We start from the raw sequence: 23454 nt of genomic DNA on the forward strand, positions 1-23454 counted from the left end.
CTATTCATTTTTTGAAGGATTATATATAGATGCATAGCAACCAGAAGAGAGGTTAATCTGTCCATCACATTTGGCATCCAAGCCAAAATCTTGTTGAGACACCCCTGGTGGCGTCTTATAATGGAACCAACCTCACTTGACAGCATTGGCAATGCAGAGATGGGCCTATCAAACAATATTGGAATAACTCGAGATGGCGCTGTGGCACAATGGTTCGGTTTTTATTCCTGGGATATATCCTGCGTTGTACTTGTTGCTTACCAGGATGGGCTCTGGCTCCCTGGTATTAAATAAAGCAGTTAGAAGACGGATGGAGGGGTAGAATAACCTAATCGAAGGTGGTTGTTTTTAGCAAGGTCATCCCAGCGGTGCTGAGACTGTAACTATTTTACAGGAGGCATTTTGTTTTTCCAGTTGGGCACAGCAAATTGTTCCATGACCAAAATAGTTCCAAAATAACCTAAGATACCTATCCTTCAGGCATCTGCAGTGAGCAATCTGGAAACCAATTAGCTGAATTAGCTGAGTGCTTTCATCTCCGAATGTTCCTAAAAGTGAATTGGCTTGTTCAGTTTGTGTCCGCCTGAGTGTAGCCTGTACTAATACATGGGCCTCTGCACTCACAAGTTTGTAGATTATCTCCATTTTAAACATTTAAGCTTGACATCGCTCTCAGATGTTTGCTTATTTTAGATAAGGGTCCTGGCAGGAGCCTCTTGTAATGAAATTGTTCCATTTAATTCCAAAAATTAAGATGTCAAGGGAGACATGTGACTGCACTACTGTGATCTCTGGCTGGAAAACAAAGATTCTTTTTTCTGAGTTTTTCATGTCCATTCCAACATTTTTCTTCCCCCTAAGAAGCAGAAATTGAGCATTTTTTGTTTGGCTACAAAATACTGGATACACCCTTTCTTGTTAATTGTAGGTTACGAGCAGTAACATTATTAAAAAAAAAACTTGCCTATATCGTAAAGGAACAAAGCTTGATGGTATTTTTCTGCCTTGGATGTTTATTCCACTTTCAAAATGTAAGGAAAAGAAGTTTGCTGATTGGCAGGAAATATGTGTCCACAACACAGTAGTTTCTGATTTCTTAAAGGTTTACCTTTGCTTTTGTATCGTGGAAGCAAGTCTGCGCTCTGATCAGAAATATTCTTGTTGCAACAGGAGAACAATGCGACAACATAGGAAACAGCAAGTGTGATCCTCCAGAAAGAACTGTAAATGACCTCCAGACGCTTTGTTAAAATTATTGTTTTACCCATAATTTCCTTCATCATTATATACACAATCAATTTGGAATCGGGGACAGCACCCGGCAAAAAATCTGAACCAATCTGTAGAAAAACAATGAGCTAGAAAATGTAAAATACAGCTTGAAGACGCTACTAGGGTGTTAGCGTAGGTTAGAAATGAAATCAAGGAATGTAATAATAATATTGTACAATCCATGCAGAACTCGTTTAACAATATTCTGGACAATTTTGCTCACAATGTTACAGAAAAGATATCGCTGCTCTGGATTCAATGAGTCAGTCAGGAGTTCCAGCTCAGCGCATGCTGAAGAGATTAGCACTGAACTGAGCAAATTTAAAAATATCTCATAATTGCATTAAATTCACAAAGTTATGAGGAGCATAAAATAGCTGGGACTCAAGCGCGATGAGGACAGGCATTGTGCTGCTGGAATATTGTGTCATCAGAATGAGCTCAAAGAGTCTCAGAACATGATCAATGTAGGGCCATGCAGTCAAGTTGCCATCACTCGTTAACAGTTCTGTAATGACAGCACACTCGTGCTCACACCATGACCCTTAGAAACCAAAGCTGAACCAAGTCCTATTTTATACATCCTTGGGCATCTGGCCTGATAGTGCTCTAGCTGCAAAACACAAGGATAAATTAGAAGCTAAAGTCATTTGCTTTATTTCAACAAAATGGGTTTTTCATATACCTCTTGTTCAGCCCTGTTTCTGAAGAGTCATTCTTATAGGTCACCTGAATCACCTGTTATATCAAGATTAGGCACACTTATTGCAGTTGATCAATTAAGCAAGGAATGTTTCACTGAGAGTGAGTGTTCCTTCCCATGCAGGTTGAAGGATTTTCAGATTTTTTATCTAATGCTCTTTGAACGGGTGGCACGATTATGGTTAATCAGCTTCTCTGAAAGCTGGCCCTTGTATGTGTGCATGTTTGTGTGTGTCCTGTGATTGGCTGATGTCACATCCAGCGACTACTCTGCCTCGAGTCCTTTGCTTGCCAAGATTGGCTCTGGCCCCCCCATTGACCCAATGACCCTGAACTGGATGAAATGGAAAAAGGATAGGCAGATGATCTCTGATCATAGTTAAATTGTTCAAGGCCTTTAGAAACTGGCTGGACTGGAGCTCTCCAGGACTAGGGCTGGAGACCCTGCTCTGGGCTTACAATAGAGCAATGTCTTTATCTTGGACTATAGTGAGGTGGCTGAACGAATGGTCTCTAAGCCTGTCCTAGGCAACATGGAGGTAGGCAGCGGTAAGCATCTTCGTGTACCAGATTCCTGCATTTCAAGACCTGTAGAACACACTGAATGGACATCATATCCACTAACTTCTTCTTCTTCTTCTTTTTCACAGCCTTAGTCCCAGACTGTCCTGGGGTCAGCTGCTTTGGTTGCTCTTCTCCATTTGTCTCTGTCGAGCACATCTTCCTCACTCACTTCACATACCTCCATATCTTTTCTCACACAATCTATCCATCTCTTTCTAGGCCTGCCTCTTCCTCTGTTACCTTCCACCTCAAATTCCATTACCCTCTTTGTTACTTCCTCAACGTCCCTCCTCATGATATGTCCATACCACCGTAACCTCGCTTCTCGCATCTTCTCAACCACATCCACCACCCTACATCGTCTACGGATTTCTTCATTTCTGATCTTATCCTTCATTGAAATCTGCAGAATCCATCTCAACATCCTCATTTCAGTTCTTCTCATCAAGTTCTCTTCCCTCTTTCCAACTGCCAAGCATTCAGCTCCATATAGTAATACAGGTCTAATCACAGTCTTGTACATTTTGCACTTTAACTTTCTGGGAATTTTCCTGTCACAGATTATTCCAGTTATTTCTCTCCACTTGTTCCATCCAGCTTTCACTCTTTGTTTTACTGCCTCCAGTGTTTCTCCTCCCTTTACCAGTTTTGATCCAAGGTATTTAAAGTCATCAACTTGTTTCAGTTTTCCTCCATTTGTCTCCTCAACATTGGTCATAGTATCTCCTCTTCTCTCCATTACCATTATTTCAGATTTTTCTGCATTCATTTTCAGTCCACCCTTTTCCAGACTCCTCTGCCATTTGAACACTTTCTCCTGTAGTTCTACTTCTGAGTCTGCCATCAGTGCCACATCATCAGCAAAGATGAGTATCCACTAACTGATTTAATTAATTGAAATCTGAAATGGAATTAAATCCAGGAATAAACACTCTAGGACCCTGGTTTCCTAAATCTCTCTTATACCATTCTGCCAAAGAACACATCACAGGTGCTCCCTATCGCACTCCTGACTGACCTTTATTCTCTGATTGAGAAGTCTTCTCTGCATGCTAAACATGATAAACACCTCACTGGTTTAAAATAATTCACAGATATTTAACAGGAAAACACCATTCTATCTCTAATGCATTGCAGTTCACAGTACCATTCTACAAGGTCATACCTCAGACCATTGCTGACTCCTCACTGGGGCTCTGGGCTCAGATCCCAACCTGGGGTGCTCTCCGAGTTTGTATGTTCTCCCCGTATTTGCGTGGGGTTCTTCTGGGTGCTCCATGATCCTCCCACAGACTGGTAGACACACTGGTAGGTTAAGCAGCTTTCTTTAAGAGGTGGCCCTGGTGTGAGTGTGTGCTTGTCTATATTGGTGTATTCCATGCGATGGACTGGTGTCCTGTCTAGGGTGTATCCTGTCTTGAGCTTTAAGCAGAGAGAAAATGGATGGATACGTCTGACTACTTGAGGCAGGTCATTTCAATGTGATGCTGCACAAGACTGGTTAGCCTGCAGAGTAAATTGAAACTACTGTCATTTCTGAGGGCGTTTTCTGTGGTAGGAGTAAGTCTTCCCACAAGGTTGACACTTGCACTTGCTAACACCACAGTGCTTTTATACCCAGCTCTATTTGTTCGCGGATTTACTTTTCTGTTTCGCCTTCTGTGTAATATTAATTGGCTTGGGCATTATTGCAAATTAGGATGTTGTCAACTCACCTATCTGGCTCAGTATAAGCCAAGGGTAATTGTGATGTTTATCTCGGTAAGGTGTCATGACTGGTAATCCCAGATTGTGGCTTGTCATTGACGGATTGTTTGTGTAGAACATCTTGCCAGGATAGAGATTTAGGACTCTGCAGAAGAGGAGTGGCTAATTTAATGCTGCCCCTGTCATCATCATCATAATAATAATAATAATAATAATTGCTTACACTTATATAGCGCTTTTCTGGCTACTCCACTCAAAGCACTTTACAGGTAATGGGGACTCCCCTCCACCACCACCAATTTGCAGCTCCACCTGGATGATGCGACGGCAGCCATAGTGCACCAGAACGCTCACCACACATCAGCTATCAGTGGGGAGGAGAGCAGAGTAATGTAGCCAATTCATAGATGGGGATTATTAGGAGGCCATGATTGGTAAGGGCCAATGGGAAATTTGGCCAGGACACCGGGGTTACACCCCTACTCTTTTTGAGAAAAGCCCTGGGATTTTTAATGACCACGGAGAGTCAGGACCTCGGTTTTACGTCTCATCCGAAGGACGGCGCCTGTTTACAGTATAGTGTCCCCATCACTATACTGGGGCATGAGGACCCACACGGACCGCAGGGTGAGCTCCCCCTGCTGGCCCCACTAACACCTCTTCCAGCAGCAACCTTAGTTTTTCCCAGGAGGTCTTTTCCCATCCAGGTACTGACCAGGCCAGTTGTGAGTTGCAGGGTGATGTGGCTGCTGGTCATCATACTGATGGCATCAAAGGCTCTGCTCTCCTTATCAGGGCACACCTGTTTCTTTCTGCATATTTTAAAACCGGAATTTCACCAGACCTGATATTCAACAAGGTTAACTCACGTCATCACCCGTGTCTATCAGCTGTCTTACTGATGAAGTCCTTTCGTGTTGGTGCAAGTCACGTTTCATAAAAACCCCCAAAATGTTTCATCCATCCCCCAAAAACATTTTCATAGAAACAGAAGCTTGGAGTGACATTTCTGGTGCTGCTCCATGCATTCTAAAAGCTTTCGGTGCACAACTAAGAAACATCTAAAAAGTACAGTCAGTACTTTCACGCCTAAGCTCGTAAGCTTCGGACGAGCAGAGAGGAGTAATGAGAAATTTATTATGTGGTATTCTGCATGATTAAAATAGGGCTAAAATATAAAAGGATACTGTACATGGTGTTCCTTTCTCTTTTAAGATGTTTTTAATTTACTTTTTTCATGAAGTCTCTTTCGTTAAGTCATTTTCTCCACTAATAAACGAGCCCATGCTGGCCGTCAGAGCCTGTACTGTTGAGCAGGCCGTCACGCAGCCCCTGGGTGTGGTGACAGGAGTGGTCCGCTGTGGTCTGGAAGGGCAGGCGGGGAAGTCAAAGAATCCGGGGGGTGAGGGGGGGGACAGGGATGTCATGCAATGCGATGCACAGTTCCAAGAATCTGTAGCAGCCAGTCCTGCCTGACCGTAGAAAGAGGAAGGGAATTCTCATTGGATCCCAGCCTCAGGCTCTGCTGGGTTTCAGTTTTGAGCTCGTAATCTCCACAACTCATTTGACACTTAATGGAGACGCTCGCTTTCACTTTTCGGTTACCCTATTCTCAACTCAGACATCCCCATATTTCAATTCCAAAACCCTCAAACACCACGCATAACTGAGGTCTCTCCCGAATTTGCTGATGAGCTTACTCCATTATGTTTGTCTAAGCACCTCGATACATTTCCAAAACCTGTGGAAGAGATGAAGGTTGAGCTTTTTAAACTTCTGCAGAGTGGAATACACCTGACCGAAGGGAAAGTCATACAGGATTAACACCAATTACAAATACCATTCCATACTTAAATGACTAACACGTATCACATACACCCCAAATAGAAATTAGACATCCGCTAGCATGTGTATAAGATCAGGATTCCTGCTCTGAGTATTAAATGCAATTTCCCTTAGCTTGTATTAGTGTCCTGTGATTTGATTCAATTCGAACTCAAAAGGATTCTGGGTTATTTTGTCCCGCCTTTGAGGATTTCCAATACTAGATCTGGTCTCCTCATAGCTTTTGCTGTTCAGTACCAGAAAGATTGAATTATTTTAGCCTCTCAGAGAAGAGCATTCCTTTAAGCTCCAAAATGTATCTGGTTGCTCTGCCCTGGACTGAATCCAGAGCAGCAATGTTGTTTTTAAGTTGGTGACAAAAACTGCACAGAATATTCTCAATGTGATTTTAGCATTAGGTTGTATAATTCTAACATCCCTGGATATAAATTGCACAACTTGAAGACAAAAAGGTCAACAGGCAAAGCCTTTTTCACAGGTAACCTCTTCAAACTTTCTTGCAAGATATCTTTTTAGCTTACAATAGCTTTTGGTTTGCTACCTGCATGTTAAATGCCAATTGCCTGATGTTTGCCCAAACTTGTATCCTAAATCCAATTCCAAGTCTTTCGTCACCAGGTTTCACATTTTTATGCAAGACTTTACAATTCCATTGCTGTTGCAATAGTGAAAAAAATAGCTTCTATTCCATTATTCTTCTCTCTCAGCCTTTTACCTGTGCTTGCAGTTCATTATAACACTTTTGATGAAGTCATTTCTATTTCTATTATTCCTCTAATTTGAGCCACTTCTTCCTGAATTAGATTTGCTTAATTTTGGAATAAATCTATTCTGTGCTTCAAGCAGAATGTCTTCGAACTGTCGCCATTCTCTGTACTAATTTCACAGGCATTTTTTTTTTTTGCTTTTCTTCACCTTTGTTTCATTCCTTTAAGCATGTTTTCCATATATTCCGTTGTTTTGGTCTCTCTGCTGGTACAAAGTAAAACCTAAAAGCACACCCCATTATGATTGCTCTAGGGAATATTTCCCTTACCTGTTTTTCACAGCCTATCTTGGTTGTTTGGGAAGCCTGGAAACAGACACTCTTTCTAAAAGCTGTTCTGATAAAATTAGCCACGTCTACCACTTTGTCTCTGCCTTTAGATATCCCCGATGGTTAATTCCGCATTCCTGTTTCACATACAAACACTTATTAATATTGATTAATTCTCATTAATTCCCGGTTCTCAGTACTCTTGCCAGGTGATGTTCTAATCGTTGTCCCTTGCAGTGGTGAAGACAGACTTGGTGCTGTTACGAACTTCTGCATTACCCCCATCAGACCCATGCCTATCTTGATGTCATTTATATAGTGCTTCGCTTGATGTACATGGTTTCAGCAGGTGCAATTAGTATGGACAGCAAAAGCCCTCTTCTACATCTGTAAGAGTACTTTCACCACACCTATGGTAACACAACCCCAGAAAAAGACGGAAAGGAAATGTAAATTTTTACAAAAAAGGTTTATTTTCTTTTAAAATGTTTTACACTCAGTATGACAATGTCCTCGCACTGTAATTACAGAGGAGTGGTGGCGAGGCCCCCTTTTTACATAGAAATCCAGGTTTATCAGTAAAAATAGGAACAGAACTAAAATGACGGAAAAGCAGTGATTATCAATAAAATACTGTAACCTTGTGTGAATGGTACAGGAGCTCCCGAGAGGTTCTGCGGGACGCATTCAGAATATTCTGCTAGCCTCCTTGCCACATTTCCATGAGCTATTTCCTGGTTTTATTATATATTTACATATTAAAACATGGAACAACAGTCTTTTACAAATGATCGTGGATTTTTAAACATTCTCAACATTCAAAAAAAAAGAATTTATCAATATATTCACATATATGTTAAAGCACTATAATACAGGTGTTGAGAAATTTAATGCAATTAAAAGCTAATGGAGAGAGCGGAGAGGGCCCAACTGAACAGCATGGGAGGGGCAAGGAAGGGCTGACAAAGAGACAGCGGAACAAGGCAAAAGCCAAACTTAGTCCCCACAGCTGGTGCTGACAGTAATTCATTTCATATGCCGGAACCTATTTCAATTACCTCCCCCTCAAACAAAGCACGATTGCACACTTTCAGTTGTAATGCTCCTCAAATGTTAAGAATTCTTGTTACAATATGCACGTTTTCCTTCGACAGGCAGTAAAAAGCCAAAGTGCCACCTCTGTTTTTGTGCGTGACTGAGGATCTGACGACAAACAGAACGACAAGAGGCAGAAGACATGATTTTTAGGCCAGACATAAAAACGAATCGCCCACCATTCCTTCTTCAGCTTGGCTTCCTCATTGCTGATGCCCGACGCCAAAAGGGAAGGGGGTTACTGTACATGCTCAATCCACACACTCAGAATTACATCCCTAGTCCCCGTTAACAGTACAACTGATCTATGTACAGTGCAATCTGAAGGCATAGTTAATATAAACACTGGTGCATTTTTTACTCTCCTAGGGAGTGAAGAGATTGGAGACATAGAAGGTTTCCTAGGGCCGGAAGTGGAAATCACTGCATCGTTATGCTACGCAACAGAATGGACGAGAGAAAACACTGACTGCACTGATCATTGTAGGCTACTGGCTTTAAACAACTGCATTAAATTCCACCTCGTAACACTCAAAAAACAAACACCGCCCTAGTCACAGAAGTGAATGGTCTTTTGTTATCCTTTATTACATTTCATAAAGGACACAGCAAGAAATCACTGGAGAGAATTTACAGGGCTAAAATATTATTGAAGAATTTGGGAAAAGATGGGAAAGAGAAAACAATGGAGTACAGCTGATCTGCCATGCAATTTCCAGCCCTGGATCAGGAGGTACTGTCTACAAAGAGCTTAGGGGGTTCTAATGGTCAGAAGGTGGTAACTGGCATGTTACTGGCACAGTAAACTATCAGTCAGCATAGCTAATGTCAAGCTGTCAATCAATTTTTCACAGGCTGCCATCTCCATCAGGGTCCTGGTGCTGATGGCAGCCCAGTGAGGAGAAAGGGGAGAAGAAACTGGCCACGAACACGAATGAAAGGCTGTACATGAGTGTTGTCTATAAGTCTGTAAAAAGTGTTATCCCTGCTTTGTGACGCAGGACCTCTATATTCACAGTTTAAAAAAAAACTTACAAAAAATCTCCTGACACACTACAGCAGTGTGAGACATGTAAAGTCAGATTTTTCTTTTAGATTAAAAAATATTTTTTTTTAAAAAATGAGTTAATCAGGGCGAGCCCGTCACGGAAAACACCCTGGTTCTCTGAAACCAAACCGGGGCCCACGTAATTCGGGGAGGCAGAGTGCAGCATACTCATAGGGGAGGTGTGGGGTAGCTGTGGGGAGAACGGGGCGAACGGTGGGTCTCTCCATCTCTCTCTTGGACTGCAAGAACAACTGGAGGCTTTTCGGAGGGGTGGGGAAGGTGTCCTACCCGTTATCCTGGCACACGGTCCGGAGCTACAGGAATATCCGGTGCCATACCCTCTCCCCGTTCCGCTGGGGAAGACCGCAGCCCTTGTGTGCGCCCCAGGAAAGTGACGACTGCACTCCGTTAGGCAGTGGGGGGTACGAATGAGCAGGTCAGATGCCCCTATCCCACCCCCACATCGCGCGGCCCCGTGCTTTCCTGTCCTAGCCTCCTCGCGGCGAGAGTCTCTGGACGAGCACGGCAGGGAAATGCTAGTCAACCTCGGGGTCCTCTTTCGGCCGGTAGACGGGCCCGAATTTTTGCATGTACTTCTTGATGTACTCCTTGGTTTTGTGCTTCACATTCTCGTTGCACTCCAGGTCTTCGGGGTTCTTACAGGACTTCAGCTCCTTGTTCATCACGCCATGCGTCAGCTGCAAAACACACAGGCATCACAGCATGAGCACTGCGAACCACTATCACACGCCTGCAGGGCACTGAAGGCACAGGGACTGACTTCTAAATGATCTGCTCGGCAAAAAACAGTTTAAGGTTCTCTCAAGGAAGAAACTGAGGCTATTAAATATCTTCCAGGTAGAAGACCCTGATGAGGACAGTTCCCAGTTATTCTTCACTAGGACCAGATACCCAAAAATGATATGGCCTGTTCAGCCAGATATTTGTTATGGTTTTTTTAATGTTTTTGATGCATCTCAAGAACAAATACAATTTCACAATTTTCGCTGGTTTACACATACAAGTCTCCAGAGAGTTAAGGTGGGAAAGCAAAAAACTGCCCCATTTAAAATAATGCAAGTGTAGATATTATCAGCCAAATTGCAGTAAAAAAGCTTTTTTTTGCCGTTCACATTTTTAGTTTGCTCAAATTAAGCACAATTCCACCCAGATCCCTTGCAGTGAACAGCACACCAAAGGAAATATGCCAATTCTGTGTTCCAAACACTCGTTGAATTTCTGGTCTCTGTGTGTGTGTATTCCACACCCAGGACCTTACCTTTCTTGCCAAGTGTTTGAAGTCATCGGTGTTGCTGATGCGGCCCAGCTTGCAGTCTGGCTTTCTGTAGGGGTTCAGGCACTGCACGATGAACTGCGACATCTGGATTCGAGTGAAAACAAATCAGGGAAAGGGGCAAAGAGAAACTTGCATGGTAGAACAGTCAGCATCCCCAACAGAATCCCACAAACACCACCAGAAAAAACTTTCACCAATTTTAGACGTGCTTTGTGTGCTTTTATAAACTCTGTGGTGTGGCCAAGTTTAGCTTTTTGACTATAGATGCCCCATCATGATTTTCGAGTAATACTCTCCCCCATTTTATCATCTGGGCATTGCTGTTACCCATGTTTATTTTAATATAACATAATTAGCTATTGCCAGTACAGATAAAAAAGAAACAGTTTTAAAAAGAGACGCATAAGTGAACTACGACAAACATATTAGATCTACGTCCAAAGAGGTTATTTTTTTAATTTCAGGAAATAGGAAAACCTCTAAATTACTATCCCTTCGGATCCAATAAATGTTCTAGTTGGAATATATTTCTCAAAACGCCTACCTTCATGTTGGAAAATGTAACGGATGCCTGTTAAATCACTGTGGTTTTGTCGTAAACTAGTAGTACAGCGGAGAAGACAACAGATATGCTATACACAACCACAGAACGCTGCACTATGGTGGGTAACACCCTCATTAGCACAGACTGGGGGCATCAGGGGTTTCAGCACCCTCAGCTAAAAAATGTTGTATTTGAAGACTGTCCATCTATCTTAAATCACAGTCTAAAACCTTTTCTTCAGTTTGTTCCTACATAACCAGTTTTAAAAAAAAACCCAGCATGTTAATTTCAAAAGCAATCAGTTACATGAAGAACTAAAGAATGGCCAAAGATAAGAGGAGACCATTAGGAGGAGCTTGTACATCTTGCCACTTGTAAGGCACTGACCCAAGGATTGTCTCCAGCTGTTTCCTGAAGATCCCCAGAGAATACTTTAAAAAACATCGGACTAATTTGTTCCAAGGCTCCACAACCCTCTTTGCCCTGTAAGTGCCACTTTCTACCCAAGCCACTAGGTCCTTGTCGGCAGTGTGCATGCTAGTGGTGGAGTAAACAGGGGGCTTCGCTGATACAGCAGGCCCCCAGGCTACACGGCCAATTCTGCAAGTTACTCCAAAGCCCCTCCGCAGCACTGCCCAGATCTTTAGTGTTATATAGCTGGCAGGCCCTCCTAGTCTGGTAATCGGCCCTGAGCTGGCAGAGAGCAATTGTCTGACGTGCACTGGAGCAGCAGGGATCAGTTCCGAGGCTCTGCAGTAAAGGAGCCATCATGGAAATAAGTACCCAAGGAATAGGAGAAATTAAAACGCATTCCTTTACACAGTTAAGGGAAATGGTGTCTGGAACAAACTACCCAGCCCTATCTATAAAAGGGATTCCCTGGGTTCATCAACTGGCAAAATGAGTTTTTCAGATCAGTGAGCTGACTGCAACGAATCGAGCGAACACTTTCCTCCTCTTTGTGACATTTCCTATGTGCATCTTGAAGTTTACTGGGGAGGAGGACTTACTTCCTTCCGAAACACCTCTTTACTCTTCTTCGCCAGCTCACTGGAAGTGTCAGCCTCGGCTGTCTTGGCCTTCGTGGAAAACTGAGAAACAAACAAAACCACATTTTACAAAAAAACGACAGCAACTCCTCTTCAGGATATGTAAAAACATGTGAATTCCTCTAACGCTCTCTTCACCAAATTTCACCACAGGGAGGAAATTAACGCCAAGTTGGGACACCACTCAGAAACGAAAGGCTTGAGCATATAAAAGGAGAGTTTAATTGCAACTTGTACACAATAGCTATACTTTCCAGTCACGTTTAAGAAAAAAAAGTCAAGGAAAAGAAACAAACCACAAATGCCATAAGCTTTAAATATTTGCCTTGCTTCCAGCAGTCTGTAATTTGCAGCCCTCGAAAATACCAACGAAACCCAACTTCAGAACAAAGAGAAGAGAAACAACCGCTGTTTCGTGATTGTCTTGTTTTACAATTACAAGGCTGTACACTGCAAACAGCCATTGCTGGAGCAGCAAACATCTTCGTTTCTGCTGCAGGCCAGGAAAACCTCATCGATATTAAAAGATCGCAGTACCATAGAAATTCCATTTATAAACTGGAGTGTTCACTGGGTAGATTACGGCAGGCATTCTGAACGCTCAATCGGACACAGTTAGCACTACCAACACGTTATTACAATTAAAAAACGAGTTCAGACAATTCAACTCGTATCGTAAAATCATTTCGGGCTTGCGAGCAGAGAATACTCGTTTATTTTGTTAGCCCCTCCTAACGAGAAACACCAGGCCGCCTCGGAGAAGGGAGGCGGATTGTAGCTCTTTGCTAACGGACCGAGGAAAAGAGGGGCCGCGAGGAGAGCAAAGCTCAGTTCCACATCTGGCCACTAGAAAAAGATGTCTGGACAAGCCAGTACTTCGTGTCCTACAAAGAAACAGCATGAAGCCTTCTGAGTCTAAGTGACAATTAAAGAAAATTATGAACCCGGGCAGTTTAATGGATTGGGAGGCACTGATGAAGACGGGAACCAACTCCGAGAGAGTTAGTGTGAGGTCAATGTGGAGCTGGCCCTACAGGACAGCTGTTCGAACTGCAGCTGGTTTGTACAACACACTGCAACAGTGCCTATGCTGGCAGCAGTGTGCCGTGAAGAGACAGAGCTCCACAGACTCTGGGAGACGGACAGAGCTCCAGAACAGAACAACAGCAATAAAACCCAGGGCTGACTCTGCCCTCTTTCGAGCAGGACTGTTAATTAAAGACAGAGACAGCACAGATCTGTAGCCAGAATGCTCTCTTGTCCCCGCAGGTTTCAAATTCCACACAGAAAAAACAGCACGCTGCATCGACACACTAGATTGGACTCGCAGTTTTTAAAAAGGCTACCAAACGATGAAAGAACATGCCCAGATATCAGGTGTGGATGTGTAACTCTTGGATTGAGCTCACATTACAAATGAGCTACTGTATAAATGTTTTTATTGATGCACTGTCTATACCCACCAAGAAGCGGTTATTTTGTATAAGTTTGCTTGAGATTCTTCCCTGTTATGTAGTTTCATTGTGTAAGAGTCCTGTCACGTTTGCTTTTTATTCATTGAAGAGATACTAGGATCTGGGTGAAAGAGAAAGGTAAGGGGGCTTAGGGACAGAGAGATAAGGGAGAGAGGATCAGAACAGAATGAATGTGACCCAGGAGAAAAAAAAAAGAAAAAGCCCCTTTATTTTGTACAATGCTTTGGGCTGGCAGGGGCTTTTGCAAGAGCACATCTGTAAAAAATTGCCCATGACATCATGATCTGTGCCGATTAGCAGACAGGATGCTTAAAAAATACCAGAGCCCTCTTTTCTCTAAAAAGCTTTTGATAATTTTAAAACAAAGATTGTTACATATTTTAATGAAACCACCAATAAATGAATGACATTTGTTTTTCTGCTCAAATACCCAACTGACTGCTCTGGTCTTAATTATCATCAAACACGGGGCAAAAAAAAATGTCCGCGACAGACACACACACACCAATAAAACACCCTGCGCTCCACCGCCTCGCTGGGGCCACTGCAGCTGTCGAAGGAGCTGGGAGACATTTTAAAACAGGAATGAAACTTGCCGAGTTTGGACTGACCACAGCATGGTGATAAATCAAGGGGCTTGAAAGGCAGCATCTCTGTGACTGAGTGATACGCAAGCCTCAGAGACAATCCCACTTGCCCCCCGACACACCAGGGTGAAACACGCCGACGCCCTCTGCGCAGATGACCCTGGCTCAAGTGGGAAATATGAAGGGAAAGGAGGGGGGGGCTTCTGTATGTCGTTCAAGTCATGTTGGCATTTTGTTTTGACAAATCCAAGCTTTGCTTTCAATTATTCTGACAACTATTCACAAGACAAAAGAGGCCTTTGTCATAAATCTTGTGGATCTACTGGACCCTGAAGAAACATGCAGAGAAAAAAAAAACAATGCAGAGAAAGGGACCTTAGGGCACGAGAGAGGGGTGAGGAAAAGGACCTTGAGGGTAAATTTAGTGGGTTTCACAGAATTGAAACTAATCCAAGAATGAGACACTTCTCCCCTTCAATAAGCTATGACTCGACTGTAATTGTATGTCTTGCATCACAAAATAACATCATTAATAAGGTATTCTCCTTATTATTATAAATATATCTCCAATTTGAGTTACACTTTGAATTTTAAAGTTCCACATGTAACCCTAACCCTCCAAAAAAAGGAAAGACTATACAAACACCCAGAGCAAGGAAATGCATTTCATCTGCTAACTTTTGTTCATATAACTAGACCTTGGGCTGCGCTCTGGCCATCTGACTTTCTGAACTGAAGCCTAAACAGACAGCAACAACTGGGACACAGAGGGGTTCCCCCTCAGTCTTCTGTGAAGAATATACTGAGTACCCTCAAAATAGATGCCAACACCCTATTCACATGCCTCTGTAGGACAAAGTGGAAAAAAAAAGTCTCTGGAGCAGACGTTTGCAATCAATTTTGAAACCTTGTCAACATTTCTACCACTGATTAACTACAGACGTGAGACATACCACATGCTGCCATCATCACGAACTGTATGTGCAGCATCTGGATGGTCCACAAGGCTGTGCAACAAACTGAGCCCTGAGAACCAGAGTCAGAGAAATGCCTAGTTTACAGCTCCACTCCACTTTGAGGTCCCTAGCTGCAGGTTTTTATACGAACCTTATTTTTCTGCTTTGTCCAACAGACCATGCCCCCAGTGAAGATATACATAAAAAGAGAGGTAAAAAAAAGGAAGGGTACCACTTATCCCTATTGTTGCCTAAATGTTCCTTTTATCAATTAATTTCTGTTCTGAAAGTTATTCCAGATACAGAAGATAATATTCATTACCTGACCACAGCATAATATGACCTTGCTACCACTGCTACTTCATCATCATTTTCTACTTCGTTCAGCCCAATTTCCCTTTCCCCAGCAACAGTCTCCAGCTCCTCCTAGAGGATTCCCAGATGTTCTCGGAGAGATATAATCCCACCAGTGCGTCCTGAGGTCTCTTCCCAGAACATCATGCCTGGTACATCTCTAGTGGGAGCCACCCAGGGGGCATCATCAGCAAATGCCCGAGCCATCTCGAATGGCTCCTCTCGATCTGGAGGAGCTGCGACTCTACTCCAAGATCTTCCCCCTCCTCACCCTGTCACAGAGAGTAAGCACAGCACCCAACAAAGAAACCTCACTTCTGCTGCTTGGACCTGCAATTTCTTTCTTCACTGTCTTAAAACTCAGCTCCCACTTCCACCACCACAGCGTCAGCATGACTGCCGCCACTGCACCGATCCTCTGGTCAATCTCATGATCCCCTCTGCCCTCACTTGTGAACAGGACCCCAAGGTACTTAAACTCCTCCACTTGGGGCAGCTCTTCTCCTCTCACCTTGAGAGCGATAACCACTCTTTTCCAGTAGAGAACCATGACCTCGGATTTGGAGGTACTGACCCTCATCTGACCATGCCACAACCAGCTGTGAACCTCTCCAGTGTGTGGCAGAGATCACAGTCAGATGAGGCAAAGTGAACAATATCATCCATAAACAACCGAGATGCAACCCTCACATCCCCAAACTTGATACACTCCAGTGGGAACATGGCTGCACCTTGATATCCTTCCATGAAGATCACAGCTCTTGCTGTGTAAATACAGGGACGAAATGGCACGCAGAAGTAGCCCCAGCATCCCATATTCCCGCTTCACCTCTGACAAGATATCGCTGGGTACATGGGCGTAAGCAATCTCCAAATCCACACAACAAGTGTGCACAGGGAAGGCAAACTCCCATGTCCCCTCAAAAATCGGTGCAAGGGTAAAGAGTTGTTCTGCTGTTCCAGGGACAGGACAGAATCCACTTTGCTCCTCAATGTAGTTGAGGCTTGGCTATCTGATGGGCTCTCCTTTCCAGCACCCTGGCAAGACTTTCCTGGGGAGGCTGACGAGTGTGATCCCTCTGTAGTAGGAACACATCTCTGGTTCACTGTTTTTTTTTTTAAATGGGGACCACAACCCCAGTCTGTCAATGCAGAGGTACTGTCCCCACCTTCCACATAACATTGAAGAGGTGTGTAAAGGCCAACACCCCAACAACATCCAGCGCCTTCAGCATTTCTGGCCAGATCTCATCCACTCCTGCAGCTCCACCACGACAGTTCACTGCATTGACCACAGCGTCAGAAATGGACCCAGAACCACCAGACTGTCTCCTGAAAGGAAGGCATGTCCATCGGATTCAGAAATTCCTCTAAGCACTCCTTCCACCTCCCAATGATATTCCCAGTCAAGGTCAACTTTTCCCTTCCCGAGCCATCGAATGGTTTGCTGCAACACCCCCTGAGCCAACCTCCATTGCTTCTTTGAACTCCTGTCATACCAGGCCTATGCTTCAGCGAGCACGGCAGCTAAAGCCCTCTTGGCCCGTAGGTACCTCTCTGCCAGATCCAGAGGCCCCATGCAAGCAATGCATGGAAGCCCTGATGGCTTGCCTCACTACTGGTGTCCACCAGCAGGTCCTAGGATACCCACCAAAACAGTCACCGACCACTTTCTGGCCACTGCAGCCAGCAACTGCGGTCTTGCACAAGGTCCATTCAGACTCAATGCCCCCAGCTACAGAGGAGAAACTTTTCTGGATGTGGGAATTGAACTCATCCCATATGGCGGCATCTGCCAGGTGTTCCCAGGGCACTGTCACAACCCATTTGGGCCTCCCAGGTCTGTCCAGCTGAGGCTCAACTTACCATCACGGTCTCACAGGCAGAAGTGCAAGTTTCAACCCAAGAAGTAAAAAAAATGTAATTTCCGTTGAAGAAAATTGCAGGACGTTGATGTTCATGCCTTATGACATGAACATCAACATCACAAGGAGTTTAAAAACAATTTTTTGACAGGAGTTATGACAATTTTTATGCCAATCTTTTAGATGAGAAAATCAATTATAGACAAATGTGTTTTTTAGTTCAAAGTTGTAAGGCTGTTCTGACATGGGATCTGACCTGGAAGAACCCGATTCTTAAAATTTTAATGTCAACTCCATATGTGCAAAATTCAGCACCCAGAGCAGAAGTCTGCAGCTCATAAGAACTGAAGTGATAAAAATCATATTTAGCACAACTTGCTTCCTTGCAACTGGGAGTCAAGAGCTCTGAAGAAAACAGAACCTACAGGAGAGCAACGCTGTAGCAATCGAACAGAAAGTCCGAAAGGAAAACCACGTCCTCAGGGCCTGTCGTTTCCTTTAGAAGGAGATGCACTTCACCTCATTTCTCTGAGGTGATCTGATGTTTCTAGGATGGATTCACAGAGCAGGTATTGTACAAAATTAACAAGGGGTCTCAGCCTGCAAGCCAGAACTGGTTTCGAGAAATTAGTTCATCTGTCTGAAACAAATACACTGTTGAACTGCAGTAATATGCTAAACTTGATATCTATGTCAGATTGGTAAATAATGCAGCACACATTATCACATTTTGTAGATATCCACCACGCAAACGTTATAAAACAAATGGTCATCCAAAATTTAGCTAATTCATACGAAGGACCAAAACACAAAACCTGCCAGTGAGAAAGGAACTTCTCTACATTCTTTCAAACGAGGGCAAGGGTTACCTTAGTGGGGTTTTCATCGTAAGTAGGTGTCCCCAGGTCCATCTCGGCTTCATGATCCACACTGGCATCATCGCTGCCGCCCTCCCAGCAGGGGGGGTCCCACTGCGTCTGCCTACGGGGGGCAATACAAGAACAAAATTACACCAGTGCCTCACATCACTACTAAGGCAACACTGCAGTGAGTAAAGAGCAACCAACTGTGACTAAAAAAAGTAGAGATTAACAGAAGGACGTTTAGATTTACAGTAGATGTTTAGTAGCACAGAAACACCCTTTTTTCCTAAACAGGTCACACTGACCAGCAGCACTTAGTGGCAGGGTTACTGTGCTCATAGTGGCAGACAGGTTGATTAGGACAAAGGAGGTGTGGGACAAACAGAGGCACTTGTGTTTTCCAAGGGGACAAGAGAGCTCCAAGTTTTCATTCTTCCTAAGGTAGGAGACTTCAATAAGCCTAGATTGATTCAATGGTTGTTTTAAACACTTTTTCCTGGCCTTTGGATGGGCATACTGAACCATCATCTGCTGGTAAGTCTCCATTTCCTGAACTGACAATGAGACTCTGGTTTCATCCACAAATAGAAAGATAGATAAGACTTTATTAATCCCATAGGGAAATTGATTAATTTCATCAATTGATGAAATTGATGAAATACTGATAGCTGATCATGTCGGACGACAAATTTTGAAAAAAAAAAGTTTTTTAACCAAGACACCTAACCTACCATATACCTAATTATCTGCTCTAATATGATTTCAGTTCCGTCATTTCTCTAAAGCTGCAATACACTGCATGGGCTGTTCTGTGCCACAGCATAATAAAACATCTCTAATAGACATAAGATTTGATAGTTTACATTTTGAGTTTTTTATTTGGTTTTTCAGTTATTTTCAAAACTAACGCTTTGGAGTATCAAACGTAAAAGAACAGATTAAGATGGCTTAAATACTAAAAGGCAGTAGAGAAATATTCTTGTAGCAAATGAGTTACCTAGGGAGAACATGCCAATCCAATCCCATTTACAGAAACCTATTTAAAGAGCCAGGAGAGCTTAATTGATTCTTAGCATGATGCCACTTTACTGTGTGAGGGCAATTCCAAAATAGACTTAAACCAATGCGAAACTGGTAGGCAACTTGCACCACTATGTGAACATTTAACAAACCTTTGAAGATTAAACAGCCTTCAAATCTCTGGCTAGCCTATAAACACGCTATAAAATTCGAACAAAAAGATGACACAACTGATCAGCTTTTTAAGGGGGGGAAATTCAGACACCTAAAACACTGGCATTCTTTTAGAGTCTAAATGAGTTCCCTTCCAAACACTGAGAAAGAAGCCTACAGAGAAGATTAGAATCAGATGGAAGACATCTGCAGCCTGCATGAGAACTTTTATCAGAGACAGACTCAAAACACGATACAGCAAAAATGGCAGGCTGCTACCTTCATCAACTTCATCACAGATCTGTGGCATACTTGTTAGCTTGCTGCTGTTAATTGACAAAATATCCTGAGAGGATAAAAGATATAAACAAGAAGAAACCAAATGGGCCACCATATGCATTTGATTACTAGTAGAGTTGAATCAGTCACAGAATCTATTTAGCCATTTCTTGAAGGATTCCTCAGCTTAGCCTCCTGCTCACAACTGAGACACAAGGCTATAAAAAGATCCCCGTGGTTCAAAATGACAGTTCGTCTCAGCACTTGGAACATCAACATCATTTATGAGACAACTTGCGCCTTCTTGGTATTGGCCAGAGCAGATGGCTCTGCTCATGATTCAAGGTAATGAGCATTGTCTCAGCTATCATTTCCTCATGAAAAGATTACACAGACAGTAGAGTGAAGCAGCCACCATCATGATCAAAGTCCAGGCCAAGTCTCTCGTAGAATGTGACTCTGATAAGATCATCAGAGTAAGGTTTGATTCCAAATATTGTCACTTCGTCATTCTGTAGTTCTGTGTACCTACCAATGGGGCAGAGGATGAAAAGGACTGACTAATGGCAAGTAAAGTATGTAGCCCACAAGGGGCCACAACATATGCTTTTGATCAAGGGGGATCTGAATGCAAAAAGTGAGAGCAGACAAAACCAACGATGAACGAGTTATGGAGTGTTTACATCGGTTTGACTTTGTTGATGAACTGCATCCTTGGAGGCAGAATCTTGAGCCGCAAACATGTCCATAAGTTACATGGAAGTTCTTCAAACCGACACTGTCCTCCAGATTGAACCTGTTCGTCATCAGCAGCTGCACCTGGTCTTTACAGGATGCCAAGGCCCAGCGGGGAGCAGATGTCAACAGCGACCACTACCGTGACAGATTCCAGACAGTCAGGATTATCTTTTCTGTGCTACTCCAGCTTTGTTTCTGCTAACAATAATAAGGCCCCACTCCCTCAGACAAGCACATTTTAAGCTAATTCAGCATTAATATATTGATGAAGAGATTAATCTATAACACCAAATCCTAATATCATAAAAACGAGCAACTGTAACAGAAACAACTCAGACTTATTAGGATTTAGTTTCTTGTTGGGCTTCGAATTACAACTATAACTCCAAGGGTGATCATTTAAAACTTTCTGGGATCCTGCATACTAGATTTCTTTAAGATACTACTGCTTTTGTATAATGGTACAGTAACTGGATTCCTAGAACACAATGCACTGAAAGCAGCTATGAATATGGAAAAAACAACAGATACTGTAAGAGATACATGCCAATGATGTGCTATTCAAATGACATTTAACACTAGGGATGGCTATAAAACGATCTGCATGCAGTCTGCAAGAAGAAATCAGATTAGGGGAATCAAGTGGATATATATCACTGAAAAGGGTCCATCTGACTGAAGCAGCTTGAATTCTTCTTAGAAAACAGGACCAACCCTTGAACCCAGCAACAAAAATGCTAAGCTTAACATCATGTAAAAGTAGTTTAAAAAACTCCACTTGTTGGTTCGAGCAATCTTTTACTCAGCATTCCTTCTGCAAGTCAAGAGAAGCCAACTCAAGAAAGGGCAACTTCAATTCATCAATTTGTAAAGACCTGGAATACATGTTAAGAAGTTCAGTTCAATCAGAAAAGGCCTGCTGTGCTCTTTCAGAGCTACAGAGCGATGCTGTTGTCATTTGAAATATTGAAACTACAAGAACTGAACATTTCATCTGCTTACATGGTCAAAACATTTTTTGAATGTTTAGAAATTGATTAAGGATTAATGCTAAAACACTTGCAGGACTATGGTACTGTAAAGACAAGAGTAAGCCACCCCTTATACAAACCACAAAAAATATTACAATACACAAAAGGTACCTCATGCAAAAACTTGCTGTTCACTGCGGCTGGTCCCGGAACCAATTGCTCGGATATTGAAATTGTATTTGCATCACATCACTTGATACTGGTGATATCACATATTGAATGTATGTGTTGGAGAAATGCCAGTCTGGGGTTGTGCCTGCACTGTTAGGGCCTGCTGAGTGCCCTGCGTCTGTGGACTGGTGTTTTCATCCACCCTTCTAACCTCATAAAACACATACAGGACACTGTGATCCCTCTGCCCATGGAATGGGGCAATAATGCTGGAGACCAGCCCTCTTTCCCACATTCCAGGTGGGACAAACTAGCACAGCCAGTCAAACCTAATGTGCATGGCTTGGGAAGGCATGGATAACCAGAGTGTGCCAGACAAACGAAACAAGAACGGACAAACTCCACAAAGACAAGAGCCCCTGGCCAAAAATGAATTCAGGATCCTGGTGGGTAAACGTCACTCTGTCGGCTGCAACGCCGCTGTAAGGTGAAAAAAACATAAATCTCCCATTTGAGAGGGAGAAGACGAGTTTTAGTCAGCTCTACCTGGTGATGACATGGTAGTAGTAGATCTTGCCCTCTGGGTCACGTGCTGCTTTCCAGTTGGGTGGAAGGACAATGGTCTTGGGTTTGGGTGGCGAAGGCGGCGGTAGGTCCATCAGACTGTTCGACACCATCAGCTCCTGCCGAAGAGCACAGCCAGGCGAACACTTGAAAAGACTCCAGGATGTCAAAGAAAGCAATGCAGGAGACATGGAAGGAAACTCAGGGCTGGAAGTCAGACATACTGGAGCTTGATCCATTTTAGGTTTTAAGAGCCGCAAACTCTAGGAACAGATTGCACTGACAAGGCAGGAAAGCTACCAAAGGGGGATTTTATACCTTTTCAGTTCTACGTGTTAGAATTTGCACAATCCCTCATAATAAATGCTGGATTCTGGTTTATCTGAAAAGGTCTGCATCTGATTCACAATGCTGAAAATCAACAGTTTTAGTACTGCAAAGGCGTACCTGCTGGACAGTCTGTGCCGTGACAATGGTGGTGACACCCGCCTGCTGCAATACCATCCCTTGCTGGTGATAGACCTGCTGGCCCTGAAGATAGCTGGTGGCAGGTTGGGCATAGCTCTGCAGGGCAAAAGCAGAAGCAAAGAAGAGAGCCAATTATTAGAGGTTAGCCAAAGTGTGATCTGTATGCTTCTGGCACATAAGCCTGAAGATTACTACATACATGGACACCTGAGCATGGTTAGCCACTGCAGCCAATACCCAGCATGAAGTCAAAGAAAAGCTGTACTGTCCCTTCACAATGACGAGTGCTATTATTAGGCATTGGACTGATGGGACACCTGACATTTGTAATTACTCATGGGTTAACTGTGTAGCCTTCTATTCCAGTATCACTTTTTTGTGTACATTAGTTGTACTCTTGCATTTTTAACAGATGCAGCCCTGCTCTTGCGGGTCATGGTTGCTTATAGGCTCAGAGCCACACAGCTCTGCTCTTCCCATGGGAGAATTGTATACCGTCTAGGTTTCCTAGAGGTGTTACGTCACCATGGCAGCCTCCCATGAGCTCCGTCACAAATTACCTACTGCCTTAGATTAGTGAAAAACTGAAAAAATTAGTGAACACATGTGACAATCCTAAGTGTCAAAAAATAAGTAAATGATTTTGATTGTGTCATTACAACGGATGGAGACACTAAAAAAGAAAAACAAACAGTATTGAACTGCACTATTTATACCCTCACAAATATATGATAGGCATTTTATATTCTCCTTCTGCTGTTACTGTTTCAATCCATCTTTGCAGGTAAGGCGATTACAGGTCAGGTGACATAATAGAAAAATCGCATTTAA

The 23454-nt window shown here is 43.1% G+C and overlaps 1 protein-coding gene across 2 annotated transcripts in view; it reads right to left on the reverse strand.

Annotated features, from left to right (window-relative positions):
- Positions 1-7576: 7576 nt before the first annotated feature.
- Positions 7577-23454, reverse strand: part of setd2 (SET domain containing 2, histone lysine methyltransferase) — a 60145-nt gene continuing 44267 nt past the window's right edge. For both annotated transcript variants that reach the window (XM_015357211.2, XM_015357212.2), the window contains 6 exons: positions 22603-22719; positions 22138-22274; positions 18266-18377; positions 12121-12201; positions 10549-10650; positions 7577-9967 (listed from right to left, as the gene is read on the reverse strand). In XM_015357211.2, the coding sequence (XP_015212697.2) occupies positions 9806-9967; positions 10549-10650; positions 12121-12201; positions 18266-18377; positions 22138-22274; positions 22603-22719 (711 nt within the window). In that variant the 3' untranslated portion in view covers positions 7577-9805. The remainder of the gene's footprint in view (positions 9968-10548; positions 10651-12120; positions 12202-18265; positions 18378-22137; positions 22275-22602; positions 22720-23454) is intronic.

The sequence above is a fragment of the Lepisosteus oculatus genome, chromosome 10 (assembly GCF_040954835.1).
Source record: "Lepisosteus oculatus isolate fLepOcu1 chromosome 10, fLepOcu1.hap2, whole genome shotgun sequence".
Classification (NCBI taxonomy): Eukaryota; Metazoa; Chordata; class Actinopteri; order Semionotiformes; family Lepisosteidae; genus Lepisosteus; species Lepisosteus oculatus.